Source organism: Myxine glutinosa, chromosome 7, assembly GCF_964187855.1.
Source record: "Myxine glutinosa chromosome 7, kmMyxGlut1.1, whole genome shotgun sequence".
NCBI classification, from domain to species: Eukaryota; Metazoa; Chordata; class Myxini; order Myxiniformes; family Myxinidae; genus Myxine; species Myxine glutinosa.
This window is the reverse complement of record NC_136267.1, coordinates 187,221,520-187,241,644: the sequence shown is the minus strand read 5'-3', so window position 1 is coordinate 187,241,644 and position 20,125 is coordinate 187,221,520. Positions and strand designations below refer to the sequence as shown.

The 20,125-nt window shown below is 48.3% G+C and overlaps 1 protein-coding gene across 1 annotated transcript in view; it reads right to left on the bottom strand.

Moving 5' to 3' along the window:
* Positions 1-20,125, bottom strand: part of LOC137431900 (integrin beta-1-A) — a 240,023-nt gene that overhangs the window by 32,451 nt on the left and 187,447 nt on the right. The window contains exons 10-11 of the mRNA XM_068123734.2: positions 5,993-6,088; positions 1,824-1,913 (exon numbers count right to left, since the gene is read on the bottom strand). Of these exons, the coding sequence (XP_067979835.1) occupies positions 1,824-1,913; positions 5,993-6,088 (186 nt within the window). The remainder of the gene's footprint in view (positions 1-1,823; positions 1,914-5,992; positions 6,089-20,125) is intronic.

Below are 20,125 nucleotides of genomic sequence, written 5' to 3'. Positions count from 1 at the left end.
TAGTGAAAGTACACACCTGCTCTGCCTGCCCACAACTTCAAGAAGATAACATCACCTGGAAAAGGTAATGGAAACGGTTTTCTGGCACAGTACAAGGGCGATCGTGACTGACGACCTCAACAAAGCCGAGATCAAATTGGGTCAAGAGGGGTTTCTGGACAAGAAGGACAAGGACTTTTAGAATTCAGGTAAATAAAGCTGCAGTAGTGCTGGAGTAAATGCATTGAACTCAAGATAAATGATGTTTTAAAATGTCGAAAAATAAACAAAACTAATGAAAGCAAATTGTGTTTTCTATGTCAGGCAGACATTAGGTACCACTAAACTGGAAAATTTAAATAGGTCTCATTGAGGTCACCCAAGGGATACAACTGTTTGCAAGGGGTAACTTGTCCGCATTTGTCGAAGGAACCACTTTTTAACAGCAAAATCTCTCCAGGTGAGCTGCAAAGAGCAATAAACCACTAAATTTTGATATAAAGTTTTTATAACAGGCTTTATGCAAAGGTGTGAGGATCAGAAGAGCACTGCTCCAAATCCCTCAACCATACCTTCCCATGTTATTGCCATCGACGTTCTACTCCGTGGTCAAGAGAAATGGAGGAAGAGCAAAACTCTGGGTTCAAAATTCTCTGCAACTCTTCTGATATTGCAGCAGATTGCATCATGGGAAACGTTGCTTTCCAATCCTTCTGGAAGCTATGGATCGAAGATCCGCTTGACAATCAAACTACCCTTGTACACTGTAAAGTGCAACTTGTGTCTCCTTGAGGCAACTGCAACAGCTGCTGGTCAGCTCCAAAGGCTGTTCTGGAAAAGCATGATGCTTGCTCCTGCAAATACCTGCGAGCCATCACCCGACATCGCTGGCCAGACAGTTTGATGCCCAACGACGCATTGTACAGCTTGTGCAATGCAGTCCTGCTGTCTGTAAAAGTGTCCGAACAAGGATGGTCCATGTTTGGCCATATGCTACAGATGCCAAAAGACCCATCTGCCCATGCAGCCCTGTGTTGGTTGGATTGGGTGCTAACTAATAACGAGCCCGCAGAGGACATCACTGCACAAACCTGCCCAGTGGGTTGTGGATTGACCTAAAAGAAACATGACTCGGAACAATTAGATCAAATAAGGACCTGAGAGAGCTTAAGATGCCCGCTGAGGACAAGACACAGTGACATACAGTGAAGAAGGCCTCACTGCAACAGTAGGATGTTTCTACTACTACAGATTCAGAACACAGTACGTATATCACCATCAACCCAGTACGTGCAAAGATCACAACTTGAAGGTGAAATGTTGGAGCCATATTATTTTCACTGGCGAGCCTAGATTCTGCTGGACATATGGAGTCATCGCAACTTTGGCATGAAGAACTGATCTTCCTGTGTTTCGGAGGGGGTTCTATGAATAGTAACAGTTCCGGGGATGAAATCCTTATGCACAAAGTTGAGTACCGATCAGAAAAGCAAGGTCCAACGGTCCACATCTGTGGACATCATGTTGTCAACATTGCACTTCATGACAACAGTCTCTCTAACATGAACCTCCTTGCATGATCTCTGCACATAAATCAGATTTAACATCCTTTCGAGGTTAGCAAGCCACAAAATAAACACAAGTCTTGAAACTTGTGTGGCTCAATTTATCTGTTTTAGGAGTACATATCAGCAAATGTTCAGCTAACTTGGCAGTGTAGATATGCAAAGTGTAGCAATTGCTCTACAAAGTGCACGATGTTGTTTATTTGGCATTCTTGTCTGCCTGGACTATATGTACAAGTCTGGCATTGAATAATGTGTTGTCCCAGTCTGAAGGCATACATTGTAAGCATCTGTGATGAGTTGTACAACATTGCTGGAATCTTCAGAAAGTTCACCAACTGCTGATTTGGGGATGAACTGCTGTAAGCTCTGCAAAACACATGCAACAACGATAACTTTACGGAAGACAATTCAACTTTAAACAAGTTCGAGGATTAATCTACGAGGTAATCCGCATGAGTAGTACTGGATGATCATTTAGACAGCATAATTACGCAGGGAAATTATTATTTAAAAATTTAAAATGTCATTAAAAATGACAAAGTTTACTCACATGAAATGGTAGATAAAATCATTATTTTAGGCCATAGAAAAAAACAAAAGATAAAGATAATGAAGGGATGGTGGGGGGAGTGGGGAGTGGCAGGTGGGGAGTGAAATAAGAACAAGAAGAAAAAGAGCTAAAATGTCATGGCCCCCGTGGTTTTAGTAATGTTGCTGTACGGAGTTAAAGTACGGAGTCGGCCATCTCTGGTCGGATGACAAAACAAAATCTGCATATGTATGCTCTCATGTATTGTGTTTGTGTCAAGTTTGAACAAAATTGGTCCATCCATGTCGAGAAATGGTTGTGCATATGCTTAAGTAACAAAATGGCCGCCAGTCAGCCATCTTGGATCTGATCTCGAAAAAAAATGGCGTGCATATGTAAGCCATCATTCATTATCTGTGTGCCAAGTTTGAACAACATTGTTAAATGTATGTCCGATAAATGGTTGAAGACGTGTTCAATATCGGGTTTTTATGCCTCCGCCCCTAAAGGTGGCCGGAGGCATTATGTTTTCGGGTTGTCCTTTCGTCCTTCTGTCCGTACGGGCTAAACCTCGTTTTTCTTAGCAACCATATGTCCGATTGAGACGAAACTTTCAGGGTAGGAGTGTCACACATGCAGAATGTTTTCATGATATTTGTGATATTATAGGTCACGTGGTATAGCAGCCATCTTGGATTAAACGCAAATAATTTAAAAATTACGTCTCAGAAACAGCTGAATGGAAAAATTTGAAACTTGGCACATTGTCGAATACTTCCAATGGGGAACCAAAGCCTTATAATTATGACATCATAGGTAAAGTGGTATACCAGCCAAAATGTTTTAATCAAATTCCTCATCCTAAAAATCTGAAATTGCATGCACATGATCTATGACCCATTTGTATTGAAGTATGAAATTATGACATCATAGGTCACATGGTTTGGCAGCCATATTGGATTTAACCTAAAACATTAAAAAAAACATCTTCTCCCAAACCACCAAATCGATTGACTCAAAACTTTACGTGTGTCATTGACTAGGCATGGCGATTAAAAGATGACCACAAAAACATCATTGGTCACATGGTGTGGCAGCCATATTGGTTTGAAGGAAAATATTAAATAATTATATCTCTGAAACCGCTTACCCTATTGATGCGAAATTTTACAAATATCATCGAACAGCACTGTTGCATATAGTTTGAAAATGATGATGTCATAGATCACGTGGTTTGGCAGCCATATTGGATAGAAAAACAAACCTTATCCAATCAACACAAAACGTCACAAACGTGACCCCCTCCCCATACATATGCAGAGTGTCCATTTTTTTTATGGTCATATGTAATGTGGTATGGCAGCCATATTAACTTGAAAGCCGATATTTAAAAAAAATCCCTTCTCTGAAACTGCTTCACCGATCAATGTGAAACCTGTCATGGCTGGTGAAAATGTGATACTTGAAAACAGCTAAAGGGATTTAAATCAAACTTGTTTATTTGTACAGTCACGTGAAAAAGTAAGTACACCCCATGTAAAGTTTTGACTTTTTCAACATATTTCAACATTCAGCTATTTGATCTTCATTTCAACAATATTGATAGATAAAGGTGATATAACATAACAAATATCATGAAACATTTACATTTTGTAGTCCATTGTATAATTTAAATAAACATAAATGCAAATTTCGCATGTGGAAAAAGTAAGTACACCCCGACTATTTATCACTACTTCAAATACCTAAAATTAGAATCAGGTGCACCAGCTCAGGTGCAACTGATAAGAACATCGTCAGAGAGGATCTTGGAGGAACCTGTCTTATTTAAACCTCAGACATTTAGTTTGGTTTGCTCTTTGTTGTTGAAGTGTGCAGCGTCACCATGCCTAGATCAAAAGAGCTCTCTGATGCCTTCAGAAAGAAGGTTATAGATGCCTACGAGTCTGGGAAGGGATTTAAAAAGATCTCCAAACATTTGAAATCAATCACTCGACTGTCCGGAAGATCATCTACAAGTGGAGAAGATTCCAAACAACTGCCAACTTGTTTAGGCCAGGCCGCCCCAGCAAGTTCAGCCCAAGAGCAGACCGCAAGATGCTGAAAGAAGTCTCTAAGAACCCCAGAATGTCATCACGGGACCTACAGGTAGCTCTTGCCACTGCTGATGTCAAAGTGCACGAGTCTACCATTAGAAAGAGGCTGCACAAATTTGATCTACATGGGAGGTGTGCCAGGAGGAAACCTTTGCTGTCCAGAAAGAATATCAGGGCAAGACTAAAGATTGCCAATGAACATCCAGGCAAAGACCAGCACTCCTGGAACAATGTGCTCTGGACAGATGAGTCTAAGGTAGAGCTATTTGGCCACAGTACCAGAAGACATGTTTGGCGAAAACCAAAGACAGCATTTGACCACAAGAACCTGATACCAACTGTAAAGCATGGTGGTGGAAATATTATGGTTTGGGGCAGCTTTGCTGCATCAGGGCCTGGGCAGCTCACCATCATAGAATCCATTATGAATTCTTCATTGTACCAGAGGGTGCTGGAGGATAATGTGAGGCCATCTGACCGAAAGTTGAAGCTCAACCGAAGGTGGACCTTGCAACATGACAATGACTCTAAACCTACCAGTAAATCCACCAAGGAATGGCTGAAAAGAAAGAAATGGAGGGTTCTGGAATGACCAAGTCAAAGCCCGGATCTAAATCCCATCGAGATGTTGTGGGGGGATTTGAAACGAACTGTGCATGCAAGAAACCCCTCAAACATCGTACAGCTGAAAGAATTCTGCATGGAGGAGTGGGCAAAAATTTCTCCCAGTCGATGTCAGAGACTGGTAGACAGTTATAAGAAACGCCTAGTTGAGGTTGTTTCTGCCCAAGGGGGCAATACCACCTATTAGAGCCAAGGGTGTACTTACTTTTTCCACATGTGAAATTTGCATTTATGTTTATTTAAATTATACAATGGACTACAAAATGTAAATGTTTCATGATATTTGTTATATTATATCACCTTTATCTGTCAATATTGTTGAAATGAAGATCAAATAGCGGTATGTTGAAATATGTTGAAAAAGTCAAAACTTTACATGGGGTGTACGTACTTACTTTTTCACGTGACTGTAGGAGAGAGAACGAGGGCAACTGCCCGTTGTGGGACATTGCAGAGGCATATTGGCGACACAGTCGCATTGTTCTAGTTTAAACTAAAATGACCGCCATTCAGCCATCATTGATCGCATCGTGAAACAAAATGATGTGCTTATGTATATCGTCATGTATTGTCTTTGCTCCAAGTATGAACAAAATCGATCCATACATCTCCAGGATATGGTTGTGGTTGCACACACGCAAGGACGGATGAGACCCAACCCATATGCCCCGATTTGGACTAAATCCAACGGGGGCTAATAATAATGGAAAACAACCACTGTTGAAAAAATGTTTTGAAAGAAGAAAATAAATAAACAATCACGAAAAATGTCGTGCAGAGCACGATATTTGCGAAATCCATTAAAACAAAGATGACCTTCAAAATAATTGGTGATTGAATTAAATGATCTGATGTGCAAATCCTCCTCTTCGTTCAAGTCAATCGTATGAAAATTGACTGTTTTTAGAAATTCGAAAAGGTTGTTGACCTTTTGTTCTATGTTCATCTCAAAAATAGTTGGTGGTTGGATTCAGTGATCTGATATGCAAATCCTCCTAAAATTTCAAGTCAATCGGATGAAAATTGCTGCATTTTGTGCTGCATTTGGTCAGTTATTTCATAATTTCAACAATGTAAGTACAATTTTTCAGAAAATCGATTTTTTAAAAAAATGTAGCGTCCATTTTGTAAGACTCTATATCGATCTATACAAGTAGTGTACACTGGTTGCATGTACACTAGTCAGTAAAGCTCACCTTGTAGGTATTCACGACCCCCTTGGTGACGGCAAATATTGCCTGAATGTTGTTTTCTGATAGCTTTTTCGTCAGCTGACCAACAGATGGATAATCCTGGAGAATGAACAAATAAACGAAAAACAGACACACCATGAGAAATGTAAGTAAAAAGCTGTAAGTATTTCAAAGAGGATACTTATGTATTATACAGAGTAAATGCACAAATTATTTATTTCCTCTTCTGTGTCTTCGCAAAAGAAATATATTACTTCCAAATACGGTATACAAATGTTCCCAAAAGAATAGTCAGCACAACTAAAAGTGAACTTCATTCTCCCAAGCTGCATATGCATATTTTCTTACACGACAAGCACCGTGTGCTGATATGTTTTGTTTACAACGTCATGGCTCATGGAAGAGCGACGTGACATAGGGTAGAATGCAATGCATTGGCAATCGGGCGGTGAGATAAAACGAAAATGCAACAGGCGGATGGAGAATGAACAAGAGTGAAGGATACGTAGCAACCTGCAAGTTAGAAGAGATAGGGGAGGGTTAAAGAGGATAGCAAAAATTATCAATGAGGATGGAAGATGAAAATATGTGCATTATTGTCCTGTCCACAGCTGGTTACCACCACGCCGAGGACGGAAGAGCCGAACCAGCTTTAACTCCCGAGGCGATATCCAATTTTGGCGGCTCTGACGCGCGCGGACAGAAGAACCACGAAGCGTTTATTCCCACAAACACACGGGTCTATTCCGAAACCCCACAAATAACAACACAACAAAAATGGAACAATAATTATTTACAACAAAACAAGCAGCGGAATGTGAATAAATAAAAGAAGTGCTGAGGTAAAAATGCTATGGCGAGGATCCTCAACAAAGACGCAAAAACACACACAGATTGAGGTAAGAAAATAAAAGACATGCTCCAGCACTCAGCTGGCCCAAATGGATCCTGTGGTAAGTCAACAGCCGTAAAAGGCTGAAGCCACACAGGCGGGAAGCCCCGCAAAATCGCGGCAACGTCGAACGCCGCGGGAGCCCGGGATTGGGGCGAGTGGCATAAACGGCCCTCTTTCTTTCCGGTCTCTCAAAATTCCACAATCCTTTTCTTTGTGTGATCAACGAGATCCTCCTCCTGGGGAAGGACAGCGTGGCCTTCAGCAACACCAGTGACAGTAGCACACCTCCACACGGTCACATCACCAAAATCCTCTCAAAGACTCTCGAACCTTCTTTCTTTTTGCGCCCTCCTTTGCGCTTGCTGTGCCCTCGTCATCGGGCCGCGTCACTCCAGGGGGGCGTGGCCTGCCGGCCCTGTACCCCTGCCCATCGAACCATTGTAACTCCGCCTCTCCGAGGCCGGTCTTTGCCTTATCATGTCAATTGGAGCGTGAATAACTTGGCCGGGCGATGTTACGAGTGTTAGGGATGGCCACAGGGGGTATGACGAACAGGGGGAATTAACCTTAATCCCTACTACTAATTAACACGGCATCACCCCCCGTATAATGCACATTTAAACATAACCTTGATCTACATTTTCCCTACTTATTACATCGAAATGCTCCTACGTATCACATGGTCCATACTACATAATTCAATCCTATGTTTCCTACGGTATTCTCCAACCTACCCCCATAAATGTAACAATATATATATATATATATATATATATATATATATATATATATATATATATATATATTGTTACGGGGTCAACCTCGAGGGGAGCCCCGGCAGAAAGATGTATGGTCCTTGGGTGAAAATAAGTCAATCAATAACGAGTCCACACCAAGGGTTACGAACAATCCCCAATATATTCCCAAATCCCGCACAGGAATCACAATGTGTTCACAGCACTTCCATACAATCCTTATCTATAGTATAGGTGGCGCCACCTTAACCCACAACAGTGTTGGCAACACTCACGGCCCTTGCCCCCAATGTCTATGCATGCCTCCCAGGTGACGTCGAGTCGATCCAGCGATCGGGGAATCTAGGTCCGATTCCAATCCGGGCTGGGAGTGAGGGTACTCGACAACCTCAGCGAGGATACCCGACTTCGCAGGTTCCGCAGTAATCCGGCGCTCTCCTGACGCACGGACTTTGGTTCACAGAGGCACGGTTCCTTTGTCCTTCACGTTCGGCGGCTCGGTCTCGAGCTGCAGTCTTACTCTCAACCGTCTCCTTCCAATCTCTCGAACAGCGCCGGGCGCTTGGTTCCTTCCAGGACCGCACGGCACCTTGACACGTAACCGGCAATCAATCACCCCGCGCAGGTAACTCCTCTCGCCAGACGGGCTTTTCCAACTCCGTTCCAAAGTAGGTAACGATCGCCTCCGCTCGCGTCGGAGCTCTCGAAGCTTAAGATGGCCGCCCCTTTCTTCCACTCCTCCTCTTCTTTACGATCCCGTTTCCGGTCTCGTTTTTCCCAGAAGGGCTCCTGACCCTTTAATCACAACAACCTTTAATAGAATATACATTAATAAGAAATGACCTGAATTGTAACCCCCATAAACCCGGAATTCGTAACACTCCCCCCCTTCAAGAAAGAAAGTTTGAACACCGCGAAAACTTTCTTTGCAGGCCAACTTTGATAAACAAACCAAAATAACTCACACCCCAAATCATCAGTTCCCCCCGGGCACAATTATCACATCTCACAAATAAAGCAACAAACTTTCACCAAAACCCCCAGAGATTCCAAAGGTAATTCCCTCTGGACCAAGCGTCAACAACTTCTAGTTTCTCTTGGATGACGGTTAAGGGGTGGTGACCAAAGCCCCAAAGTTACACAACTCGATAGCACTTTTTCGGGAGGCCCAGCTGAGTACTCACTACATGGACGCCTAAAGGAATGTGGAGTTCACGGTTAGTCCGGGGAGGAAAGTTCATTACATGGACGCCTTTAAGAACGTGGAGTTCACGGTTAGTCCGTGCAGGAAAGTTCCCTACCGGGACGCCTTTAAGAACGTGGCGTTCACGGTTAGTCCGTGTAGGAGCCCAGGCTCGGCGGCTCCGCCGTATATAGAGTGCTTCAACTTCTCCGGACTCCTAACAGTTACGGTGGGACCCCTTGTCCCAGCAGTCACCTGACTGGCGGTCTCCGTCTCGGCCAGTGCTCTGACAATCATTCTTTCGGGGGATGCCGTAACTCTGGGAGCCTCCATAGTAATATCGGCCGCTGCCAACACCAACTCTACCGCCAAGTTGTCCTCTTCTGTAGACCTCTCGACGCCTACGAAATGCCTTCCCTACTGTTATGGTCCGACCCTCCAACTCCTTACCATTCCAATTCTTCTCTGCCTCCCTGGCGTCTTTTGTGCTTGCAAACGTGACAAAGCCGAACCCTCTTGACCGTTGCGTTTCCCTGTCTTTTACCAATCGCACTTCCACCAGCGGCCCATATCTGTTGAAGACAGAGGTCAGAACTTCTTCCTCTGTTTTGAAGTTCAGTCCCCCTACAAATAACTTGGTACTTTTGTCACCATCCCGAGCTGGTGTGGTGTTATTTTCCCTGCTGTGCTCTTTACCAACCCTCGGGTTACCATAAACTTGCCCCCTGGCCAAATCATTCCCGATAATCACAGATACTCCCTCTACAGGAAGCGTGGCTTGTAAACCGAAGGTGACCGGTCCTGACACCAAATCGGATTTCAAATGGATGACATGAAGTGGGGCACTAACACAGCCACCGATCCCTTGTAACCGAACACTATCACCAGTTGCGGTACTCTTTGACAATGGCAAAATGCCTTCAAGCATTAAGGATTGATGGGCTCCTGTGTCCCTCAATACCCTAACACGTCTTGGGTTAGTCAAGTCTCCCTCGAGTGAGACAAACCCCTCATAAATAAATGGTTGGTAACTCTTCTGTGGGCGATTTCTTACGCTTGCCATCGCATTCGGAGTTGTAATAGTCAGACTCCGCTCTGGGTTTTCCCTTTTCATGAGGTAACAACTGGACATCAAGTGTCCAGGTTTCTTGCAAAAAGCGCAAACAGGCCCGGAGGAAAAACTCGTGGTCTGCCTCGGGCCCCCCGGACAATAAGTTTGTCTTGGGCCCGTCGCCCTCTGATTTCGAACAGTTCGGGTATCAGCGTTGTCCCCATAATCATCTCGAGGCCGCCGCCATGTATTGTCGTTCTCCGCACCTGCTGTTCCACAACTCCCCTGCGGAAAACTAGGCGAGGAGTTAGGTTCGTCGACCCCTATCCGGTGTGTTAAGGCATAATCATCTGCCATGGTGGCTGCGTCCCACAACTTCGGTACTTTCTTTTCCTGCAGGTACACTTTGATGTCCTCGTGGACACACTGTTGAAATTCCTCCACCAGGATCAAGTCACACAATGCTTCGAAGTCGTTCCCGACTCCTTTTGACTCACACCACCAATCAAACATGTTTTCTTTCACTCTGGCAAACTCCACATGGGTCTCACTCTCCCTCTTCCTGGCATTCCTGAATTTTTGCCGGTAAGCTTCAGGAACCAACTCATACGCTTTGAGAATGTGCTTCTTCAATACCTCATAATCTGCACATTGGTCCATTGGTAGCGCCGAATAAATCTCTTGAGCTTTACCCACCAGCACACTTTGCACTAGTATGGTCCAGGCCTCCTCCGGCCAGTTTAACTGTCGAGCCACTTTCTCAAAGTGTGGAAAAAATTTAGCGACTTCCTTTTCACTGAAGGGTGGAACCAGCCTCACATGTCTGCCCACATCCCAGGTGTTCTGGCTAGGTGTCGGCCCAGTCAGCAAGGGTGGTACCTCTCCCCGTTCTCTCATTAACTCCAGCTCCTTGAATTTAATTTCTTGCTGAAGCGCCATGTCACGTTCCTTTAATTCCCTTTCGGCTTTTCTCTCCTCTGCTTCGAGTTCCCTTGCAGCTCTCCTCTCTTCTGCTTTTCTCCCTTTTAACCTTTCCTGGAGTTCTCGTTCCACTCTCCTTTCCTCTGCTCTTTCCTTGTCTGCTTTCCTTTCTTCTTCTGCTCTTTCCTTTTCTGCTTTCCTTTCTTCTTCTGCTCTTTCCTTTTCTGCTTTCCTTTCCTCTGTTTTCATCCTTTCTAACCTTTCCTGGAGTTCTCGTTCCACTCTCCTTTCTTCTTCTGCTCTTTCCTTTTCTGCTTTCCTTTCTTCTTCTGCTCTTTCCTTTTCTGCTTTCCTTTCTTCTTCTTTGATCCGTTCCTGGCTCCGTAATTGCAACTCCAGTTTCCGGAGCTCAACGTCTTCTGGTTCTTCGGGTAGCCACTCCCAGGCTAACTCGTCCCATGTTCCTAACCCCACCATAGACTGTATCACCGTGGTCTGCAACTCTGCCTTCCTCAAATTAGTTTGGACCTCCAAGTTAAAATGTTTGGCCAATTTCAAGAGGTCCGATTTTAGTAATGCTCGGAACTGTGCCTCACTAGGGGTTACCGCAAAGTTCTGTGCCACAAACGCCATGGTGACTACTGGTAACACCTGTTAACCTTCACCCCAGAAATTTCCAACAAAGAAAAGCAACAGTATTACTATTATTGCTATTTTTTAATTTTTTTTATTTTTTTGTTGTTGTTGCTGTTTTGTCGCCAGAGCAAAACAATTTTGGGAACGTTGGAAAAGTTCCCACTCTTGGGAATTCTTTCCCGGACTAAAATTTAGAAAATTTTATAGATCCCGGACGTAGACCCAATTGCGAATCCGCAAATTGTAATTTGGACGAGCCCCCAATTCTGTTACGGGGTCAACCTCGAGGGGAGCCCCGGCAGAAAGATGTATGGTCCTTGGGTGAAAATAAATCAATCAATAACGAGTCCACACCAAGGGTTACGAACAATCCCCAATATATTCCCAAATCCCGCACAGGAATCACAATGTGTTCACAGCACTTCCATACAATCCTTATCTATAGTATAGGTGGCGCCACCTTAACCCACAACAGTGTTGGCAACACTCACGGCCCTTGCCCCCAATGTCTCTGCACGCCTCCCAGGTGACGTCGAGTCGATCCAGCGATCGGGGAATCTAGGTCCGATTCCAATCCGGGCTGGGAGTGAGGGTACTCGACAACCTCAGCGAGGATACCCGACTTCGCAGGTTCCGCAGTAATCCGGCGCTCTCCTGACGCGCGGACTTCGGTTCACAGAGGCATGGTTCCTTTGTCCTTCACGTTCGGCGGCTCGGTCTCGAGCTGCAGTCTCACTCTCAACCGTCTCCTTCCAATCTCTCGAACAGCGCCGGAGCACTTGGTTCCTTCCAGGACCGCACGGCACCTTGACACGTAACCGGCAATCAATCACCCCGCACAGGTAACTCCTCTCGCCAGACGGGCTTTTCCAACTCCGTTCCAAAGTAGGTAACGATCACCTCCGCTCGCGGAGCTCTCGAAGCTTAAGATGGCCGCCCCTTTCTTCCACTCCTCCTCTTCTTTACGATCCCGTTTCCGGTCTCGTTTTTCCAGAAGGGCTCCTGACCCTTTAATCACAACAACCTTTAATAGAATGTACATTAATAAGAAATGACCTGAATTGTAACCCCCATAAACCCGGAATTCGTAACAATATATATATATATATATATATATATATATATATATATATATATATATATATATATATATATGTATGTGTCACGCTACCAGATTCTTGTACCAGATGCTCAAATTATGGATTTCGAGTTATACCTGCAGCATTAAAGTACCAACCCTGTACCTTCATAAAATAGCAGGGTTGGTCAAATTGGGCAATTACAAATTCATGAAAACAAAAATTTAAATATTCATGTGTTCCCCAAAATGTCAAGTTTTTAAACTTTTCATGCCAGGAAATGTAGCAAATTTCGCAAAAAATACCAACCAGTAATTTACAATCAGATTCAATTTCTAGGGTTTAAAGGTTTTTTCAAGCATGATGTTGGACAAGTAAAGTAAATAAAAGTACCATAAGAGTTATTGGCCGAGTGCCAATTATTTTTTTAGCACCTTGCCAATATTGTGTATTTTTCACTTTTTTTCCGAGCAAATAAGTTGTGCCCAGCACTGATTTTAATTGGAATTTATGGGAAACAAACATGCACATGTTTCTTCTAATACTGCTGTATTTATTATGTACAGCATAATCTGCATTGAATCTTCAAGCATAATCTGCATTGCAACTGTACACAAATATTGTAAATCATCGCCTGCCATCTGTACGCTAGCCCAAGCTGTCATGCAAAATATCAAGGCAAAATGACGAGTAGGCCTACATGTATAGAATTTTCACAGGCGGCCGAAGAGCGTCCGGAGGTGGAGGAGGTGCTCGGCTCTGGACGTGCTGGTGACGAGGAGGTCGTCCAGGTAGGTGAAGAGGAACGGCAGGTCGCGCAGCACGCCGTCCATCAGGCGCTGGAACGCCTGCGCCGCGTTTTGAGGCAGAAGGGCATCCGGAGGAACTCAAAGAGGCCAAAAGGTGTGATCACGGCCGTCTTTGGGATGTCGGCCGGGCAGACGGGCACCTGGTGGTACCCCCGAATCAGGTCCACTTTAGAAAAAATGGTCCGCCCCGCCAACCGGGCGGAAAAATCCTGGATGTGCGGGACGGGGTACCTGTCGGGGGTAGTGGCGTCGTTGAGGCGGCGGTAGTCGCCGCATGGCCGCCATCCGCCCCCCGTCTTCGGGACGATGTGCAACGGCGAGGCCCAGGCGCTGCCGGAGCGCCGTACGATGCCGAGGCGCTCCAGCGCCGTGAACTCGGCCTTGGCGACGGCGAGTTTGGCGGGGTCGAGACGGCGAGCCCGGGCGTACACCGGCGGGCCCGTAGTGGGGATGTGATGCTCGATGCCGTGCCTCACCGCGATGGCCGAAAACGTCAGCCGCGTGAGGGCCGGGAACTCCGCGAGGAGACGTGCGAAGTCGTCCGCCAATGGGAGGGCGCAGGAAAACTCGGTGGGTGCGGCCCGGCTCAAGGCGCACGCCAGGGAGCTGAAAGTCTCGGCGTTGATGAGACGCCGGCGTTTCACGTCTACCAGCAGCCCGTGGGCGCACAAGAAATCGGCCCCGAGCAAAGCCATGGGGATGTCCGCCGTCACGAACTCCCAGTGAAAGAGCTGGCTGCCGAAGCGGAGGGCGACAGTGCGTGGGCCGAAAGTGCGGATGGCGGAGCCGTTGGCCGCGACCAATGGGGGGCCACAGACGGCGGCCCACCTGTCCTCCGCCGAAGCGGGAATGACGCTCAGCTGGGCGCCGGTGTCGCAGAGGAAGTGCCGCCCCGACGCTCGGTCCGCGATGAACAGCAGGTTTCCGGAACGGCCAGCATTCATTGCTGGGAGGGAACGCCGGCTCGCCCGTTTCCCGGGGTCGAACGTGCACGGGGGTCGGCATGATCGGGCCTGCCGCCCGAACCTGGCGTGGAAATAGCACCAGGCCGGGTCCGGCGGGGGCTCCGGTCGACGCGTCGGGACCGGGCGGCGCGGCATCGCCGCTGCCAGTCGTGCCGGCCCGGCGGTCTCCGGGAAGGAGACTGCGTCGCGGGCGTCGGGCGGGTGGGCGGGAAGGCTCCCGGCCACCACCCCGACGAGCTGGCTCGCCGCTCCGGCGAGCTGGCTTGCCGAAGTGATCTTGTCGGCCTCCTTGGCGAGGTCACGGGGGTTTACGATGGTCGTACCTGCCAGGGTGACCCGTACCGGGGCCGGGAGCTGGCGAAGAAAGAGCTCCTGAAACAGGAAATCCGAGGGGTGCTCGCCGAGCAACGCGAGCATGTAGTCCATGCGCTCGGACGGGCGCGTATCGCCGAGCTCCGGTAGGTCGAGCAGGCGTCGTGCGCGCTCAGCCGGGGAAAGGGCGAACGCACCCAGCAGAAGTGCCTTGATGGCGTCGTACTTGCCGTCAGCGGGCGGGTACTGGAGGAAGCTCAGGCAGCGGGCGGCGGTCGCGGAGCTGAGCGCGGCGACCACGTAATGGTAGCGGGTGGCGTCCTCCGTGATGCCACGCAGGGCGAACTGGGAGTCCGCCTGCGCGAACCAGACGGCGGCATGTGCTTCCCAGAAGGTGGGCAGCTTGAGGGACACTGCGGTGTCCATTGCCGTATCACGTCGGGGTCACCAGTGAAGGAGTCCAGATTCTAGCAGAATACGGATAAAAGGATGGCAAGGCACAAACTCGTCCGAGAAGATGTTTATTCGTAAAACCAACTCGGGAACACTAAAAAGCCCGTTTATCGGGCTGCCTTATAAAGCAAAACCAAAAACCGAAAAACCGAAACCGAAAGCCACGCCTCTCAAGCGAGGCGTGCTTCGGTGGTCACGTGATCCACAGGTGTAGCTCATTATACCCGCACGCGCGGCACGCTTTGGCGGTCACGTGACCAGCCACTCTGGCGCCGGGGATCCCCGCCAGTGACGTCACCGGCTGGAGCAAGGAGATTCTGATGCCGGTCTTGCTTGGGGGACCCATGGGTCGCTACAATATATATATATATATATTGTTGTGGATATGAGGATTGTTTTTTTAATTGTTTTATTGTGGACCCTCCTTCCTCCAGTTGTTGTGTATAAAGGTCAAAGGGCGTCCCGTAGTTAGGTCATATACAATCACGTTTAGCCAATCATAGATTCCCTGCTTGTTGGTAGTTATTTCCTTATTCTGTGTATTAGGTTAAGGCTCCGTTCCCACTAGTTGACATTCTCCATTGCACCAAGTGAAATAAGGTAGATCCCCTTTCATTTTCATTCCCAAAGCCCCATTCCCAAAAGCCTCTACTGCCAACTGCATTCGCCGCAGCTGCTGGGCGGTTTTCACCGCGACTCCATTAGCCACGAGGTAGGCTCGGAGAAGAAGGGGGAGGAGCCGCCGAATCCTGGGCGTGCCCGCCCATCGTCATCAAGGGTGGAGCCACAGAGCCCGTGCCGACCAATCAGGGCCGAGGCGAGCTCACCAATGGGCGTGTCCTGGAGGCCGGCGGCTTGATCGCCCGCGGCCTTATATAAGCGCGCGCGGAAGCCTTTGAGAAGGTTGCGTTAAAGAGAGAAGTCCAAATAGGTTCCAAGAAAGAGAGGAGTCCAAGTCCAAAGTGGTTGCGTTTAAGAAAGGAGTCCTGAGAAAGCACCCGACGTCCCCACGGCAGCATGGAGAGCGAACCATTGAGTTCTAAGAGTTCCACCAGAGGAACGTGAGAGAGACCGGAGCAGCTTTGGAGAGTGCCCGGTGCACCGGAGGAGCTTCGCCGCGCAGTTTGGAACCGCGGCGGTTTTGGCGATCGCAGCTCGAATATTGACGGCGGCTGTCCGCTTCCAGCCCGACCGATCCCCGCTGAACCTCCCTCTCCCGCCAAGCCATCGACCTCCAGCGATCCGTTCCTGCCTTCATTCCCCCATTCGTGTGAGTTTGCTCGTAGTCTGTTTCGTGTGTCTTGTCCTGGGTATTAATTAAGACTGTAATAGATAAGCTAGAATTTTCACTGTGTCCTTCTGGTCCGTCCCTCTTTCTGTCTTTATTTTATTATCTTTCCTTCTTCCTTGGTTTCTTTTGGTTGTAAATAGTAAATAAATCATATTCGTATTTCCTACCTCTTGTCTTCTTCTTCTTCACATCCGTGTAGTCTTTGTCTTTTCCCAATTGAATACCCGTGGCACGATTTGGCCAACGTTTCAGAATCGGGTCGAGTCATTGTTAACGGTTCGGGCCGCAGCTGCCATCCGCTCGGCAATCCAGTAACATCTTATCCGCGGTCGCGAACGAAGCTGCTCACCGGTCTTTTCGGAGGCCGCGGTGCAGCTTCAGGGACCACGTCGGTCAGTGACAGACGAGGGGCATAATCCCCCCTCGAAGGGGAACCATAGGCCGACGTTGGGTTCCGTAACAATATATATATATATATATATATATATATATATATATATATATACATACAGGGGCGTCGAGAGTGGGGGTCAGGGGGGTCACTGCCTTGGGGCCTGGGGTCTGTTGAAGTGCCTGAGCTTCTACTGTAATTTTTTTTTAAACAGTTCATTGAACCCCCTCATCGGCTCATCCTCATTTCCTCATTGTTACATTTAAACCCAGAAGCTGATTTTGCTTTCTTGCAGGAAACAAAACAACATTTACTGCTGTTAATGGTAAAGTTTCAAACTTTACAGAAAATGATTATTAACCAGAAATGTCTGTTACAAAGAAATGCGTTTGTATCCTCTTTGTCCAAAAGTTTTTATTAACCATCTTCTCACGTATTTTTTCCAATCTTATGGAGAAATAGACTTCAACAGTCGAGGGTGCAAATTGACTCGATCGGTCTAAACGTCCCACTATCTCCTTTATTTTCAATCATATGGCTAAATAAAAGTGACCATTTGTTTTTTTTTTTCATGTTTTTGTTTTTCATTAAATAATGTTCCTTAAAAAAGTTATAAAAGAGAGAAAGGGTGGGGGTGGGGGACCCGAGGTTGTTTGCCTCGTGGCCCGTGTTGGCCTTCAACGCACCTGTACATATAAATAAAACCGAAAAACACAGTCCGGGAAGCCGTGATGCTGTGTGATTATGTGTCTATTAATTATGGACTGTTTCGGTTTCGGTTGTGCTTTCTGGTTGTGATATATATGCAGCCCGATAAACGGGCTTTACAGAGTTCCCGAGTTGGTTTTTACAATAAACATCTTCTCGGACGAGTTTGTGTCTTGCCCGTCACTTCGTCCGTCTCAAGCAAGAGCCCTGCTCTTCACTGGTGACCCCGACTGCCCCCCGCATGGATGCGGGGGCTGCGAACGGACACGGCAAGCGCGCCCTAGCCAGGGAACCCACCTAGGTTGGTGACGCCGGCTTCTCCCACACGGCTTCGGGCGCAGTTTCGACCGCGGTTTCGACGTGCCGGAGTTTCGGTAACGACGACGGCCATGACTATGAGGTTCGCGCACCGCGCTCGGCTCCTCCTCTACGACCGGAGGGGCGATCCTATTCCAAGACCCTCCGAAGGCACGGCTGCTTCGTCACCTTCGAGCGCACTGGCGTTGGCGGAATGGCTGTTTCGTCACCTTCGCGCGTGCCGACGTTCGCGGCACGGCCGCTTCGTCACCCTCGTGCACCTACAACTACAACCGCAACTACTTCTCCGACCCTGCATCCTCGGGAGGCCCGCGAGGAACCTTGGCAGCCTCCCCCGAGGCCTTGACCAGCCCCTCGGTTGGCTCACCCGCTTTTCGCGTGCACCGCTCGAGCCTTCTCGGCACTGCACCCGCGACCTGCAACCTCGGGAGGCCCGCGAGGAACCTTGGCAGCCTCCCCCGAGGACTTGCCCGGCCCCTCGGCCGCGCCCCCGCCCACTGTCCGACCCTGCATCCTCGGGAGGCCCGCGAGGAACCTCGGCAGCCTCCCCCGAGGCCTTGACCAGCCCCTCGGTTGGCTCACCCGCTTTTCGCGTGCACCGCTCCAGCCTCCTCGGCACTGCACCCGCGAACTGCAACCTCGGGAGGCCCGCGAGGAACCTCGGCAGCCTCCCCCGAGGACTTGCCCAGCCCCTCGGCCGCCCCCCCCGTCCACTGCACCCCCCGTCCGACCACCCGCAACCACACCGGACCCCCCCCCCCCCCGCGACTGGCCAGGGGTCATTTCGGTCGGGTCATCCGGACCCCCCTCAGGTTGACCTTCCTGGATCAAGTCCATTCTGGGGGGGCGTGTGTAGCGATCCATGGGTCCCCCAAGCGAGACCAACAACAAAATCTCCTTGCTCCAGCCGGTGACGTAACTGGCGGGCAAACCACGGCGCCGGGATGGCCGGTCACGTGACCACCAAAGCGTGCCGTGCGTGCGGTTAGAATCCTTTGCACCTGTCGGTCACGTGACCACCAAAGCACGCCTCGCCTGAGGCGTGGCTTTCGGTTTCGGTTGTGCTTTCTGGTTGTGATATATATGCAGCCCGATAAACGGGCTTTACAGAGTTCCCGAGTTGGTTTTTACAATAAACATCTTCTCGGACGAGTTTGTGTCTTGCCCGTCACTTCGTCCGTCTCAAGCAAGAGCCCGGCTCTTCAAAGGGGTCTAAATACTTTCTGAATGCACTGTATTTCATAAAATCCATGATGTCGACAGGCTCTTAGTTAACATGGAAAGAGCAGTCACAAACTGCACTGTCCCCAGCTGGAGACTGCACATAAACAATTGTGTGTGATAACTGTGCACATCGGATTTTTATGTGAAAAAATAAAAAATATTTTTTCACATAAAACAGCTTTTTTGTGCGCAAAAAAATTATTTTGCTATTTTCGGAGAAAAAAAGAATTTCGCCCTTTTTCGGGAAAAATAAAATAAAATGCCCTTTTTGGTCGAAAATGTCTGGCAACACTAAAAAAATTAGGGAATTTTTCGAAATTTTTAACTGCGATCGAAATTTGTAACTGCGATCGAAATTTTTAACTGCGATCGATCTCAAAAACAAAACGTTGCGTCCACTTGTGTGCGTTGCGTCCCCAGCGTGTACAGCAGTGAGGCGGTGTACTACAGTGAGAGAGTGTACACAAAGTGTGAACAAGTCTCCTATCAAGATGAGTGCTGCTCTTCGTGACAAGTGGCTGAAGGAATTCAACGCTGGCGGCGATGGGGCCACCTTCAAGTACGTGTCGAGTGACACGGCTTTCTGTCGAGCTTGTGAAAAGACTTTCCGGGCGAAGCAGAAGTCTGAGCTGGCCCAACATGTCCGAGGAGACCGCCACAAGAGCAACTTGGCCTTGAAGAAGAAGAGGACAGTCACGCAAGCCACCATGGAGGACTTTGGTGGCGGAAAGAGGCACAAGTGCGACGTCGTGGCTCAGGAGCTGTGCCAGGCCATGCTGGCCGCTGGCATCCCATGGTCGAAATTGGAAAACCCTGCCCTCCGGTCGTTCCTGGAGAAGCACATCACTCTCCAGATCCCCGATGAAAGCTGGATTCGAAAGCACTACCTCGACAAGTGCTACGACGAGGCCTTGGCGGGGATCCGTGCCGACCTCGGACAGCAGCCCATCTGGCTGTCCGTCGATGAGACGACCGATTCGGCAGGTCGATATGTGGCCAACATCATCGCGGGATGCTTGTCCAAGGAGGGGTACTTTCGTCCCCACCTCGTCCAGTGCATGTTTCTGGAGAAGACCAACTCCGGGGAGATCGTGCGTGCAGTCAATGACACGCTGCGCTATCTTTGGCCTGATTTCAAGCCGGAG